The 16,851-nt window shown below is 38.8% G+C and overlaps 1 protein-coding gene across 1 annotated transcript; it reads left to right on the plus strand.

The window, feature by feature from the left end:
- The first annotated feature begins 3,900 nt into the window (after positions 1 to 3,900).
- Positions 3,901 to 15,999, plus strand: LOC134649169 (cilia- and flagella-associated protein 251-like). The gene is made up of 18 exons (XM_063503885.1): positions 3,901 to 4,074; positions 4,510 to 4,656; positions 4,976 to 5,234; positions 5,305 to 5,420; positions 8,080 to 8,375; positions 8,581 to 8,732; positions 9,028 to 9,180; positions 9,833 to 9,941; positions 10,096 to 10,289; positions 10,537 to 10,685; positions 11,228 to 11,414; positions 11,853 to 12,007; positions 12,344 to 12,568; positions 12,802 to 12,893; positions 12,976 to 13,210; positions 13,361 to 13,580; positions 15,039 to 15,148; positions 15,806 to 15,999. Exons 1-18 carry the CDS (start codon positions 3,901 to 3,903, stop codon positions 15,953 to 15,955), a joined length of 3,123 nt encoding a protein of 1,040 aa, XP_063359955.1. The 3' UTR covers positions 15,956 to 15,999.
- Positions 16,000 to 16,851: the final 852 nt, after the last annotated feature.

A 16,851-nucleotide genomic window follows, 5' to 3' on the forward strand; every position in this document is an offset into this window, starting at 1 on the left:
CGGAGGAGCATTAGACCTTAAAGTGTCCCGTAAATCTAAATTGACTTGGTCCATAGAAAAAAATTTCAAACACAAGTATTTGATAACGGCGCGCAGTTCAATTTTCTCCATTTTCGCTAACGTACTCAATAGCATCGCAAAGAAATCGCCGTATTTTTTTTTTAAACAAAGAACAGTTAGTTTTTTTTTTCATGGCAATCAGCTAGGTAGATTAGCTTTGTCGGCCAGTATTTACTTTCCTAATATTTAAAGAGTTTGCATCTCATTCTCATTATATATTGAACGCCCCTCGTATTGATGTTAAAATTGATATTAAATAATTTAGTTTCCCCAAGACTAGTAGCGCGGTTACTAGACAGATAAGTTTGCATTTGCCTTCGATATTTTTTAATTATATGGGCCTAAAATACCTTTTGAATGCCTATAAGCTATTCGAAGTGGCGCCGTTAATGATCTAAACTCGATTAAAAATATATTATCTAATTCTGAAAGTAGTAGTAACTACCAAGGTCACGCCGATGCCACGCCGATAGCGCAGCGTCGGCGGCGGCGGCGCGAAAATTTTGTCGGCGGCGGCGGCGCGCCGGCGCGGCGCTCATATCTAATAGGTACAGAGGGCCTACCGCAAACACCGAAGTTCTCAATATGCGAGCATCTTTCTCTTTTACTCCCATTAAGGCGTAATTAGATTGACAGAGAAATTGCCCGCAATTTGCGAACTAAAGTTTTCGGAAAAACGAAATAAACCATTAAAACAATAAACATATATTAAAAATTAATTTTAGCTTTAACTAGTAGGTACCCATGCCGTGAGCATAAGCATGGAGGTTGTGGGTTCGAGCTCAAAACCCGGCTAGTACCAATGAGTTTCTCGAAATGTTAGAGGAAGTTCATAAGTATGCCTATACCTATTAGGTGTGTTTAATTTGCTGTGAATCCTTAGTCTAAACCAATATTATATTATCTAAGTAGGTACATATGGTGAAGTATTAAGATGTTTCATTCCACTTACCCGTCATCAACTCCAAATTTTGTAAACATTGTCGTTTTTCAGCTTGAATCGCCTCGTGCTGACTTTTTACAAGTGTAAAATTATTCGTCATGCGGAAAAGTAACTCCCGCACGCCGGTTTTGTAAGGTTTCACCATGTTTATTCCGTTCATCACAAAACACAATGAATATTTAAACGATTTTGACAAACACATACCATAGTGCATGACGTTTACTGACTGCTTAAAAAACATTGCCATATGTAGTTTTTTAATTCGATGTCAAATTATTGCGCTGCAGACTTTCTTTGGTTTGTCTCTATCATAGTTTTAAAACAAATATTAAAAAATATATCAATCCTCTTTATAATATCTCTAATTAAGTTTAAACAAAAAGTGGCACTTTTCTCCAGTAACCAGCCTCCAAAATCCAGTAAGCAGCCTCTGTGTACCCAGTACTCGGCCTATATAAACTATTCATAATAATTAGATCAAAATCACTAATATTTATATCAAAATCAACGATATTATAATATTTATTTTTTCTTTATAATTTTTGTTATTGTAGTTAGTTGTAGATTTTAAAGTTTATAATTTTTTTCATACTTATATCAAAATCAACGATGTTATAATATCTTTTTTTTATTTATAATTTTAGTTATTGTTATTGTAGTTAGTTGTTGTTTTTAATTTTAGTTTATTATTTTTTTGCTTATATGTATTACTTACTTGTTTACTTATTTAATTAAAAAAAAATCTTATAGGTACATATACATACAATTCTTATGACATGAAATTTGTTGGCCATAGGTACTTAACTAACACTATTCTTGCAAACTAAGAATCGCATTATTTATTTTCTAATAATTAATCCGTCAAAAATTAACGAGGTAAATCCTAATATATAATTATGTTCCTAGTAGGTATTTGGTAAAAAATAATTAAACGAGTCTATTCAGATCTAATTATAATTTTATCATTAATAAACAAAGTCATATTATACCGACCAGGAAAAAGCAAAATGATAGTTATGTATAGTTAACGTCAAAAAGATGTATACACTTTTGAACCTTATTTCAATGAGATAGGGTTTAAAAATGTGGACATATTTTTGGCGGCGACGTACCAAGCAAGGTCAATGGCTGAGTACTGGATCAGCGAAACCCAGTGGTCAGCCGCATTAAAACGTTATTTCAAATGCGGCTGACTACTGGGTTTTACTTTAAATTGACTAGGGCATGCCTAACTAAATTTGAAAATGTAAATTTAACGGTCCCAACGGTCGCATTGGCTCGAAAATAATAAAATAAACGAATAACCCAAAGGTGAGCCGTGGGGGGCTGGGCACTGGATTCTTTGGAAATAAGTGTTATCCAGTGGCCAGCCCCCTCAATTTATAAGTGAAATATTGATATTTTCATTCAAATATAATGCAATTTAATAGATAAACTAATAAATAAACCAATCATTAACAAAAACAATAACTTTTAACATTAAAACATAGTTTTTCTTGCATGTTAAGAGAACACCACGTGCAGTAAAAAATATGGCGGACATGACACTATTGCACTCGTCGACAAACAGCACCTGTATGAACGAGTATATTTCTTCCCCCCGTTCCCTCACCGCACCTGTCGTGTGGCGTATTAACCAATAAGGAATCTAAGCTCCTATTTGAGTACTCGTGATTTGTTTAAACGAATATACCAGATATTTATGACCAATAAACGACTCAAAAGGCTGACTACTGGTACCTGGCTGGCCACTGGTGCTGTTACCCTATCAATATTTTTTTTTGGGGTCAAAATTAAATTTCACATTTTCTCCATAGTAAATGTACCTATGGAAAAAGTTTTTATTAATTTGTGGCTTTTTAGTACATTATCGTAAGTTGACCTATTGATTTGTGGCTTTTCTAGCCGGAATTTTTTTTTAGTTCCATACAAGCTTTTGATCCTCAATAGGAATGGGATCGATTGGCATCAAAAAAAAGATTGTCAAAAATTACCTTTTTCTCGCACCCTGTATGTTTTTTCCAAAATCTGTAAAAGCCAATCTTCATTAATTTGAAATCGAGGGAAGGTTTTCTAAGACCGTTTTCTCGTCGCAGCACGGGATCTGGTAGCTGCCCTCACTGACCCAAAAAGAAAATCCACCCTGTATACAAACTAACAGGGCAAGTTAAATAAAATTTTGTAAAAACGATATTAATTTATCCGAAGTCCGAGAAGACCTCCTGACATAGTTCGTACGAGTAACTACATTATACTTCTGTATTGTTTAAACATGAAATTACGCCATGGCAAGCATCATTATGTAAATTATCCCATCATAGGAGGTATGCAGTTTTACAGCTCCTGTAATGGGATTGGGCAAAATACCTCTATTTTTTATACATCTCTAGAGTCACAACATAATGTGTTGTATACCTTATCTCATGGCAAATGCAATTAACAAAACACATTCTAGTTTACACCAAGTAATAATTAATTACAATTTAATATATGAACTCACCTCTCTTAGCGAAGTTGTTAAGAATTCTTACTGGTTATTTTTTCCAGTGACACGACAACTTTTGGGTTGGCGCCAATTTCTTAAAAATTAACCGAAATTAATAAAAAGTAAAACTTAAACAGCTCTATGACTCTTATTTATGGTAAAATATTGCCAGTGTTTATAAACTACTTTTACATACTTATTTTAGAGGATTTGTGGTTTTATGTCCCATTACCGGTTCCACGTCCATTATAGGGTCCATTACGTTATGTACTTACTTACCTTGTAATGACTTTTAGTTTGAAATATGTCTTGTCATAGAAAAATGACAATATAATATTTTAAAGCGCAAATTTTGTAAACAAAAAGCGCTTACAAAATATTTTTTATTTTTGGGTTAGTACTTTTACAAACAATGAGCAAAGAGGAATCTAAAGAAGTCAGTAAGGAGAAGTTTCATTCGGTTCCGAACGTGCGTCCGGATGGCGGGAAGAACTCTGAAGATAGGAGATTGTACAGCTTGTCTCTCTCACAGATACGGAAGCATTCTGCACAATTTTCTGACTACCACCACAAGCCGTCGCCCTTTGTAAGATTTGCATCATCACAAGCTTCTTTGTATAAGACCCACTTTTGGGCACAGAACTCAGCTGGAATTAGGGGTATATATATTTTCCACGTTAGCGCAATGCGGATTGGTGACTTTAGATCTTCACATACCTACTCTCGTAACTAATTATGTATTCAATAAAGTCTGATGTTAAGCACCTTAAGTAAAACGAAGTATGTAAATAGGTAGGTATCTGACTGATTGAACTGATTTCATCCTAGGTCGATAGTAGATTTCGCCACAGTTCTTTTGGAAGTGATAATTTTTTCGACCAATCTAGAATGTCTTAAAACCTTGCGGTCTAATAGCCACGACTCTATAATATAAAATATACTAAAAGGGGTATGGGTCGCAATCTCTGATATATTTTCTGAGAATTCCTTTCTTGCCATCTAAAGCAAAAATGTATTCCAGAGCCTCCGGTGGATAACAGGCTGGAACCCGAAAGCGGGTGTGATCAACCTTAACTCGCGCGGCAGCACCACGGTCTTCTACGCGGCGTGCAACTGCGGCATTCTGTACAACTGGACCACTAATCAGATGAGGATCTTGCAGGGACACGTAATGAATACCCTTCCTACCTCGTCCACTTGTCTTATAGTGTCATTGCAAAATTTGCGTACCTCGCTGGAGTTGCGTTTTAAGCGAGTGTGTAACGTGTAGGTAACACCTATCTTCCGTAAAATCTTCGTAAATACTAAAATATTCGTTAGGTAAAATTTTTATTCAAGCGATATATACCTACGTTTGACAATATTTTTAACATTGTTTTTAATTATGACACGCCATAAGATAAAGATCGCGAAGAAATCCTCTTCGTGGCGCTATAATCTTCAATTAGTCAAAATGAAATGAAAACAATCCTTGTATTTACTTCTAGAGACACATGGTGAACTGCATCGCAGCGGATGGCGACGGCAAGTGGCTGGTGACCTCAGACTGTGGTCCTGAGAACCTCATTACCATCTGGGACAGCGATGACTACTTCCCGAACAAGACCTACTTCCTTCCACACGGCAACATGCGGGTGTCCAAGGTGGCTTTGAGCCAGGACTCAAGGTTCATGCTGACGGTGGGATATCATGAGAAAACTGCGATCTTTTGGTGGATTTGGTCTTCTGGGCAAGATGAGCCACATGGTAAGATTGGTTTGATTTGTCTCGTAAGATTGAATGCAGTACTATTAAATATGAATTTTATTGGTTTTAGCTGCCCTGGATGTTGACATACCTAAAGACGGAGTTTTGGCTATGGAATTCAACCCAGATAACACTTGGCAATTTGTGCTTATGACAAAAACCGACATTTGGATTGGACTTTCTCAGGTGCATTTCATCGATTATTATGTATTTTTTAGGGTTCCGTACCCAAAGGGTAAAAAACGGGACCCTATTACTAAGACTTCGCTGTCCGTCCGTCCGTCCGTCCGTCTGTCACCAGGCTGTATCTCACGAACCGTGATAGCTAGACAGTTGAAATTTTCACAGATGATGTATTTCTATTGCCGCTATAACAACAAATACTAAAAACAGAATAAAATAAAGATTTAAGTGGGCTCTCATAGGGCTTGCAAATATTCGAAACTTTCAGATATTCGAATATTCGACTTTTTCTGACGACGTATTCGAATATTCGAATAATTATTCGAATATTATAAAAAATAAGAAAAGGAACGAGAAATCGGTTTTATATTGTTTTATTCAAAAGCTTTTTTCACATATTGCTAAAACTAAGGATATTTGGCAGAAATCCACTTAATTGACTAGATTTTATCATCCTACTATTTATAAGATGCCCACATTTATAAAAACAAGTAAAACGCCAAAATTAGACGTATTTAATATTTCTAGATAAAACTTATTATAAATGCGTCGTTGCGTGAAATAATATAACTTTAACCATCCAAACACCTAGGTATGTAAGATATTTTTTTAGTAGGTAATTATTTTCCGATTTAAATTAACTTGTAATCACTCAGAGGCCTGTAAATTTCAATTTCAATTCAATTATTTATTTATTTCAAATCCATACGATCCATAATTGTTAGTACAACAACAAACAAATAAACAAATCTTAAAATTAATTAAGGTTAGTGATAATTAAAATACAAAATAATAATAATAAATACAGTAAAAAGGCCTTTAATTTAATTGTATTTTGAATCTTTATTGACTTTATTTGTTTTGGCAAGTTGTTATTCCTAATGGTCGGCTAATTATATAATATTGGAATATTTAAGGGAAAAAGTAAGTTGAGTACTGGGTGGATTATTCGTCAGCTAAAGGCTTGGCCAGACACAGAGCGCAACGCAGCGACGCGTCCGCGCCGCGCGACCGCGGCACATGCTAACAGGTTACCGACGTCAAACAGACTGCGTCCCGCCGGTATCACGCCCCGCTTCTGTCGCGCCCCGCGCCGCGCGGCCTCTTGCGTCCGCGCAGCACTGCGCCGCGCGGACGCGGCGGGACGCGGCGGGCCGCCGCGTCGCGCTGGGTCACATCAGTCGGATCGGACGGCCGCGCCGCGTTCGCGCGCGCGATGAGGGCGTGTTGAGAGCGCGGTCCGCGCGCGCCCTGTTTGAACAGTCATCGCGTCGGCATCACGCGGCGCTGCGTCGCGCTCTGTGTCTGGCCAAGCCTTTAAGGTGCATGGTTAGATTACCAAGTTGGGCAGGTTTGGTATGATTAAATTTGAGAATTGCAATAAGTGGCAAGGTTTAGACTTCAAAAATTCGCTTAACGTACGCTTGTACTGAATAAACAGAATGACCCTTTAACTTAAAACTTACGCACCGTAAAAATACCGTTTAACCGTAACCGTCACCGTTTAAATTGAGTTAGGTTTCACTGTATTCACGAAGTCTATCGAGAGGAATACAGTAAAAATATTATTTCCTTCGTATTTGGGTACCTACCGTTCCTCATTCACTGTAAATACCCGTAAAACACACAGAAACTGTAACTACAGCGGATGACATAGATTTTTTTATAGTTAAAAAAATATTCGAATATTCGAAACCTGAGCGACCGAATATTCGAATATCAAAACAGGTCGAATATTCGACAAATTCGAATATTCGAATTGCAAGCCCTAGCTCTCATACAACAAACGTGATTTTTGACCGAAGTTAAGCAACGTCGGGCGGGGTCAGTAGGTACTTGGATGGGTGACCGTTTTTAGGGTTCCGTAGCCAAATGGCAAAAAACGGAACCCTTATAGATTCGTCATGTCTGTCTGTCTGTCCGTCCGTCTGTCACAGCCACTTTTCTCCGAAACTATAAGAACTATACTGTTGAAACTTGGTAAGTAGATGTATTCTGTGAACCGCATTAAGATTTTCACACAAAAATAGAAAAAAAACAATAAATTTTTGGGGTTCCCCATACTTCGAACTGAAACTCAAAAATTTTTTTTTCATCAAACCCATACGTGTGGGGTATCTATGGATAGGTCTTCAAAAATGATATTGAGGTTTCTAATATCATTTTTTTCTAAACTGAATAGTTTGCGCGAGAGACACTTCGAAAGTGGTAAAATGTGTGTCCCCCCCCCCTGTAACTTCTAAAATAAGAGAATTTTTTTATACCACATAGGTGGCAAACAAGCATACGGGCCGCCTGATGGTAAGCAGTCACCGTAGCCTATGGACGCCTGCAACTCCAGAGGTGTTACATGCGCGTTGCCGAATGATAAAACTAAAAAAAATATATGATGTACATTACCATGTAAACTTCCACCGAAAATTGGTTTGAACGAGATTTAGTAAGTAGTTTTTTTTTATACGTCATAAATCGCCTAAATACGGAACCCTTCATGGGCGAGTCCGACTCGCACTTGGCCGCTTTTTTTTGCTTGTTTTTTTCTATTTTTTGTTGATGGTGCGGAACCCTCCGTGCGCGAGTCCGACTCGCACTTGGCCGGTTTTTTACTATACCCACTGCTCATCAGGTCGAATTGGCCAATTACTAATTTTATTTGTTTTAGAAAGTATTCGTCATGGAAAGAGGCCGTCTCAAGGAGACTGACGAATTCGAGTTGAAAATTAGAATGATTGAGAAAAAACCAGAAATAAATATGGCATTTGGGAAACTAACTTGCTTCACGTTCGTAAGCATAACCTCACAAATCCTGGTGGGCACTTCCAGGGGAGCCATACATGTGAACGGTTATAGTATGGAGTACCAGGAGAACATCGAACCTAAGAGTTTCGAGTTTTTGAAGTTCGTGAAAGCGCTGAAGTTGGAGGACAGTAAGATAAATGTTATTAGGAGTATTGATGGGTAACTTACTTTTAATATATATACCTAAAAAGTAAAATTGTAAACCTTACTGTGAAACGGCCCCTTTGGACCATTAGGTACCAGTTTTTCAAAGAACTCCTTTGTGACAATTCTGACAGCCGATCTGTTCTCATAGTCTCAAAACAACCGAAACCAAATTTTCCCAACTAAGTACTTATCTACTGGCAAGTCATTTGTTTCCCAGAGTGATAGTGACGGGCAACAACGATGGCCAGATCCGCTTCTACGACGAGCAGCTGAAGCTGCTGCATTGGCTGCAGGAGTTCTCCGTGGACCGCGTGCGTTCCATCAGCTTCAACATCTCTCCACGGAGCTACAAAATCATTGACCTCAAATGTTAGTACAGAGATTTTTAAGTACTTCAAATGTGGCGATGTAGATGCAGAAAGTAGAAACTAAGTACATGCGACCTAGTACTATTAGATACTTATGTCCACCCTACCCCTACCCTAGACCCTAGATTCTAGGGTCTAGGGTAGGTTGTGCTGCTCTGTTTTTCTGGGGCCTAGAAAACAGAGCAGGCGCAGTTGCCCCTATGGGCATACTTACCTTCCCTCGTCTGACTTTATATACGATCGTATATTTGAACACAATTTATTGTATCTATTTCTATATTCATCCGATTCGACAGGTGGAAAACCAAAGAAATGTCCTTTTTGGGAGAACGTGGAGACAGAAAAGGATCCAGTGACCGGGATTATAAGACAGAAGCTAATCAAGAAGGACCTGCCCACCGACGCCACGACCAGCGGCAAGACTTTCTTGGTTCGAGACTTCATAGTCAGTAAGTCCGTGCAGTAACCATCAAGATTTGAGTGGGGTTTGAAAAAACCATCGGCTTGCACCAGCACCTTGAGATCCATAACCACTTAGTATAGCTTGCCAACTTTTTAATGAGTTCAAAGAGAAGTAACACTTAATTAATAAAGAACATGCAGCTTATTAGCTTGTCAAAAGGTATGTTTGACAAATTTCAGAAAACACTTAAACACAAACACTATATACAACAACTCACAGTTAGACTTTGAAACATATTGCATTTTTGAATTTATTCTGTTTTGACCTACAAATTTTTACACACTTTTATTTAGCTTCACGCGTATATTCTTTGTATATATCGACATATATGTGCTTCAAATCTTGTAACTAAAATTTGAACCACTTACCGGTGTCTGATCGAGCTGAAATTTGGTATACTTCCGTTTTTCCGATGACAATGCAATATTATGCTAACATGGAGCTGATCTGATGATGCAGTCGGAATATAGCCAAAGGAACTCTTCAATGGAATAACATAAACACATTGAATTTAGGCTCATTAGAAAGATCTCGAGAAGCACTTTTTAGACATGTAAAGGTGAGAAAGCACAGTCAGCAATAAAAGTGTGTATCAAAAAATATTTTTGACGGTCACTTGTTTAAACTTTCTTTTACAGCTACCGGCAATCAAGGAATTGGTTTCGTTGATTTTGTGACAGAGAAACTTGTCACGATACTGGATTACAGAATCTCTCCAGCATTGAGTGTGACGGTGCATCCAGAAAAGTGAGTATTTACTCTTGATTTAGAAATTCCATAAGATTGTGATCTTCAGTTCGCAGTGATGTTTTTATAGGTAAGTAAGTCTAAGCTGGCACTCTCAATGGATGGTTCTAATTCTTGGCCAATTGTTGATTATCTTATATATATTTTTTCGCAGACCATACTTGTGCCAAGGTTTCGCAGACGGCGTGCTCGACTTAGTGAATTTCTCTCAACACAAACTGTTCGCAAGGATAGACTTAAGGGAACATTACAAGGTCGTTGTGCCGCCCAACAACGACTCCATAAAGTGCGAGTACGAATTCCACAAGCCGGAGCTCTCGGTGACCTGTTTGAAGTATGCGCCCTCTGGTGAGGTTCTACGATATTTTGTTGTTCTCTTTTTGGCACTTTGAACTCTCTGAAGACGCAACGCAATAAATGTGGGTACCTATCTCTTTCAATAACAACTTTTTGGTAGATGCAGATGACGCTAATAGGTAGTTGCGGACACATCTAAAAGTAGATGAATGTGAATACGTCTCCTCGTCAGTCGCTGGTGTACGCGCGCCTTCCATTTGCCCGAAATTATCGTATATTTGACCTAGCTCTGTTGCAGGCTTGCATTTAGCTTGTGGCTTGAACACCGGGCAACTGCTGTTCCTCGACCCAGTCACCATAAAGATCCTGACGCAACCGTTTAATGACTCGCAGCATGCCATCAAGGACATCAGCTACAGCTGCGACTCTTTGACGCTTGCCTTCTCCGTAAGTTCTGCTGCATGCGTGTACCTCGCAATCATAACAGCACCAGCTACCATTCCTCGACTGACTCAACACGCAAGGTTAGGGATAGCTTTTTAGTGTCTTTCCCGCGTTGGGAGTAATGAAAAAGGTAATTCGAATGCTCGACCATGATGTAGTGTTAGGTTCGGTTGGGTGGATAATTGTTTGTAGATTGGTCTCATTATTGATATAAGTAGATACATGTCTATAACCACTTGGAGGCAGCTTGGGTTGTAAAAATCGAAAATAGGCCCCTCCTTAATATTGTATTCAGTGTGGGCCTTTATTTTCGGGATTATTCCGGACTGCTAGATGTTAGTATCTACAAATGATGGTTATTCAGCCTCACAACTGGTTTTTCAACCAACCTGCTCAACCCTTTCGTTTCATAAAATTGGCAATTCAAGTTCACGAACTCAAATTGGATAGTTATAGTCATTGAGCTATTATTACGTTATAGTTAGACGCATCAGGATCGCCACTCAATTTCTATTTTCAACTCCGGAATCACAATACTATTCTAGGATGCCGGTCACACAGTATGCGTGTACAAGTACGACTGCAAGGCGTTAGCGTGGACGTTCATCGCCAAACACCGCGCCCACTACAAGGACATTACAGCCGTATTCTTTACACCCACGATGAACGATAATGGGGACTACAAGCTGCTCTCTCTGGGTGCGGACAGGATGATGGTCGAGTATAATGTTGGTAGGTACATATTGTAACTTAAAAAAGTAGGACCCCCTAATCTGAATTTTGTGTGGTCTGAATGAAAGACTATATTTCACTTACTTATATACTAGGTATGTATTTCCTTGAACTGGCGCAGTTGGTAGGACACGAACCTCCCATAGTACCTAAATTTAATTTTCACCAGGGCATCACCATCAGCCATATTCTATACCTTACACTGATATCAATCAATCAATCAATTTATTTTGCTATAATAAGGATTGGTTTACAGATGTTATTACAATGTTTTGTTGTTTTGTGGTGTTGCTAGGCAGGTTCTGCTACTGGACTAGGCATCAACAGCATTAACACTCTTGACTACGCATTGGTGGACATACTTTTTTGCAATAAAGTATACGGTAGTCAATCATATGTGGATTGTGGATGGCGGTACACTTTAAATTTTTTTCGTAGGAGCCAGTTCAGGAGAGCACCTGGAAGTACTTAGTCTGGATCGTATGGACCAGACGGCGGTTCCACTCGCCGGGTGTCATTGGCCCACACCCAAGGAGGTAGATGCTGAGTGTCAGCGTACCGACCTGCCTATGATTCTTGTGGCTAATGACGAGGTACTTATTTTATTGAACTGAATGTTGATATCTAGACATAGACATAAGTAGAAATTTTTTATTCATCTTCACATGAAATCTGATGCAGTATTCCAATGATGTTAAGTCGGTAAGTCTTTCTCATGGATTCTTGTCTTATACATCATCTTGCTAGTCCTACATCAGTAATTCTATTCTATCTACTAAGTAATCCTCCGCTCTGTTAAATCACATTTCATGCCTTCACTACATAACATCATAGGTAATGCAATGAGATAGCTCTAGGTATCTATCTCATCAGGCATTCTATTTTTTCTGACTGTATTTTCATAGTCTGATGCCTTCCTTAATTGTCAGTATAAATACAAGATCGTGAACTACGCGACGGCAATGACCCTGGCCACGGTCCTCGGGCCGCGCTTCGAGAGCCCCGTCTCCAGAATGCAGCTGGTCTCTAGGAAAGAAGAGCAGAACGTGCTGGAGTACATCCTCTTTGCCACCAAGAACATTATCGGGCTGCAGAAATTGCCGCTAGATGGGAATCCTTGGAAGCATGTTGGGATACTTGGACATCCCATACAGGTATAACGGTCAGATAACTAAACTAACTCACCAAGTGACCGCTTAGCATGACTTGCATTGTCGCGCGCGCCTATATAGGTCCGTCAAGCGCCTTTTCAAGTATGGAGTCGCACACAAAGCAAGTCATGCCAATAAGCGGTCTTATTGAGCAGACTAATACTCACGCAAAATGTGTAATGAGTAATACAAAACTTACTTTGTCCTTGTCCTCTGTATCACAAGGTTTCTTCCAGATTATTGACATGTGTTACCGCGAAGACCTAGGGACGCTTTTTACCCAAGGAGCCAGAGATATATGCTTATGCCAATGGGCTGCCAACTACAGGTACACTATAGTACACATCCAAATGGAGTACCATGCCTAAGATGTGCAATCTTTCACTTTGTGATATCTTCCTATTCTTCAGGGCAGTGGACAGTACGTGTCAGCAAGGTGGCGGAGATCTTGATCCATACTACTGCCTGATCGAGAACGGGCGTCCTGGCTGGCTTTTCCAGGAGATACGCGACTTGTTCTACTATATTCAGATACTTTGTCAGGGCACCTTCTCTCCCACAAGGCGGACAGTGAAGGATTACATACCGATCGATTCGTTGCCGGACCTTATGAGGGCTCTTGGGTTCTTTCCTTCTGAATACGAGGTTGGTAACTATTTTCCAATACAAAAATAATAAGTGGAGTTACTTACTAGATACGGATTTATTTCCCGCTAGGCTTTATGAGAGGTCTTGATGTTTTATCTTCATCCAGTGTATCCAAACTGAATTTTACTAACTTATTACCCATTCTAGGTAGAGAATCTCCTAACCGAAGCGAAGTTCAAAGTGTATCAGCCGACGCCCTCCGCGGAGATAGACTTCGAGGAGTTCGTAAAGCTGTACCTGAACCACCGTCCCGCATTCGGAGACGAGCTGGGCAGGGTGCGCAACGCGTTCAGGACCTTCGCGTCGCTTGAGAAGGAGAGTTATGGGATGAGCAGGGATGAGTTTGTGGACATGCTCGGGAGTTACGGTAAAATTATGGCCCTCCAGTACCATCGGTCCACTTTCCCAATCTGTCTACTTTACCAAAGGGTCCATTTTCGCGATCTGTGTACTTTACCGAACGGTCCACTTTCGCGATGTGTCCACTTTACCATCGGTCCACTTTCCCGGTCTGTCTACTTTGCCAAACGGTCCACTTTCCCGATTTGTCTACTTGAGCACGTTGTCTACTTTCGCCATTGGTTCACTCGTTTCGTAGCATAGTACCAACTTCGCGAACTTTCATTTGGCGATTCGCGAAATGTATTTTTTATACACGCAAACCACCAGTTTCTCTGAATACTAAAAACGCTTAGTGCCAGCATAATGCCAAGTCAATATGTGTCAACCTCAGAGGACCGACATATTAGTATTGTAACAGGTGCGAGTGAGACACCGTCATTGTTCTGACAGTATTTAATCAAATATAACTGATTGCGTTGCAGCAAATTACCGTTTTGTGACTACAACGAACAAAATGTCTGGGATCATTCCAGTAAACAATATCCCATGAAAAACATTTCATATAAAATGTTGCCAAGACGAAACCACAAGGCTCGGACTGTCAAAAAGTTATCAGATATCTTGTAGAGCCAAGCTTCTAACTCTGCAAGCCCTCACATGACAAACTCTACATCTTAGTCAACATATGTGGCTTGGCCGTTTCGCTACCGTCACATGGGCGTGATGGGCGGAAGGTGAAATCTATTCATAATTTTTTATTATACAATTGTTTTTGTAGTAACAAAACGGCCAAGCCACGTATTTTGACTAAGGTGTAGAGTTTGTGATGTTAGGGCTTGTAGAGTTAGAAGCTTGGCTCTACAAGATATCTGATAACTTTTTGACAGTCCGAGCCTTGTGGTTTCGTCTTGACAACATTTTACATGAAATGTTTTTCATGGGATCGGAAAAGCGGACCATTTGGTCAAGTAGACCAATGAAGAAAGTGGACCGATCGGCAATTAGACGGATCGGGAAAGTGGACCGATAGGTAATTAGACGGATTGAGAAAAGCAATTAGGCAGATCGGGAAAGTAGACAGATTGGGAAAATGGACCGATGGTACTGGAGGGAATTATAGTATACCTACTTTAGTTGCTTCAAATGCTGCACAGCGTATAGCGCCATTTTGAATATGCCCCCGAGTGAAACACAAACATTTTCACCACACCACCACAAGGAAAATACCTACTAACTGTAAAATATCAAACAAAATCAATGCAAATCGATTCAAAATTAATGTTAATTGTTATTAAATATCATTCAAAATCATCATTTAAGAGTCAATTCTACCAGCAAACATAAGAAAACAACTCAAAATTCTTATCCGTTTTTGATCAATCAAGAGAGCCTTAACTTTACCAGCTGGTGTGGTGAAACTACTATGTACCTACTACTACTTTTCTATGTCTATATAAGAAGTTACCAAACATGTTGTTTTCAGGAGAGTGCTTCTCTCGCGAGTTGAGCTGGTACCTGCTGTCCATCCTGTTGGGGCACAGCTTCGAGGACCGCGCCAGCATGCCTGAGGATGACTTCTCCTTCTTGCCAGAGGTACATTTACTTCAGCTGTCAATTAAAGGTTCAAAATGTTCAAATCTTATTTGAAAAACACTAAAAAGATAGGTACCTAAAGGAATTTGTAATACATAGGTAATAACAAAACTGTACAAAGAAAATTTGCATACGTGTGTAATTTGGGTGACAATGCAATATTATGGTACCATGAAGCTGATCTGATGATGGAGACAGGAGGTAGCCATAGGAACTCTGTGATAAAACAACGCAACCTAATTGTCTTGATGAGTATTAGTTGTCTGTGGAAAAAAAAGTAGTCAGCGATAAAAGCTTGTACCAAAATGTTTTGCCAAATACTTATTCCACAATGACGTAGGGTCAGGTACCACTTTAACACTCAAAAACTTATTATATTTTATTCCTATTGCTTGTGTAGGACCTTCCTTCTTTTTAAATGGAATAGGTATGAAATATAATACGTTTTTGAGTGTTAATAACTTAGTCTTATTTTTACCCGTGTTTTATATTTACCCCAACTAACCCTAAGGCATTTTTTTGAATAATTACGTGGGGGGCTTTTTAAATTTATATGTAATAGTTATTAAACTGCACGTTCCAAAGCACCAACTTTTATATGCGTGATCAATGTTTAGCATGTTTTTTGTCGCCCACAATATATTTCCATTTCCACAGACAATATCACTTCGTGACCTCCTAATAAACATCATGGGCATCCAGGAAGTGGAACTATCGAGTGACCAGTTCTCGGCAAGAGAGTCTTTAGGTTCATCCTGGGGCTCAACGGTCACCGGCACCTCTGATGACAGGGAAAGAAACAACTGACATATTCCATATTGTCTTATTACAAATAAAATCTCAATCTTTCACATTCGTTTTCTGTACATAGAAATGTGACTTCAGTTTAAAATCAAATACTTTTAGACTTATGAATTATTTTGACAAAACAAATAATCTTTTTTGGGTCATACACATGTTCGCGTCTTTCCTGTAGACATGACAAACTTTAGAGAATTAAATGATAATTTTTTTGCTGCATCCTAAGTCAGGATGTAGTTTTTCCGGTCCTTAACTTGATGTTTTGTCTACAGAAGTGACCTTTTTCATTCTTTGAATGGTCAGATTCAGATAAAATATCTACAGACCTTCATATTAATCTCCCAAGTTTGCTATGCATAATGTGTTTGTGTTAACTTTATAAATTATAAGTTTTTACCTATTACACATGTTATATTATGATTAAGGCTAGTCAATAGTATCCTAGCAATCAAATTCCAAAAAAGAAAATATTTTACAGTACATATGGGGCTACTTTTCCGCACTAGTGCGTAAAATAGCACTTTTCGTGCGTATGTCGAAACTTTAAAGTGCCATATGTACTGTAAAACGTTGTACGATACACGTGCGAATAGGTAATTCGCAACTCGTGTCGATTTAAAACACTCCCTTCGGTCGTGTTTTAATTTATCGCCACTCGTTTCGAATTTCCTCTTTTTCGCACTTGTATCGAAAATAACTATTACCTGATGCCATCTTACACTAACAAATAAGTTATAGATATTGCTATTTTGTACTTACTTATGTTTAAGAAAAAAAAATATAAATTCAATTTTTAATAGCTAAAATACACGCCTAGCATTAAAATTTGTATGTATACACTTCTTAAATAGATAATATTAAGTCACATCTTCGTTAATTCTATTCATAGTCGTTAAATTTAG

Source organism: Cydia amplana, chromosome 6, assembly GCF_948474715.1.
Source record: "Cydia amplana chromosome 6, ilCydAmpl1.1, whole genome shotgun sequence".
Taxonomy (NCBI): Eukaryota; Metazoa; Arthropoda; class Insecta; order Lepidoptera; family Tortricidae; genus Cydia; species Cydia amplana.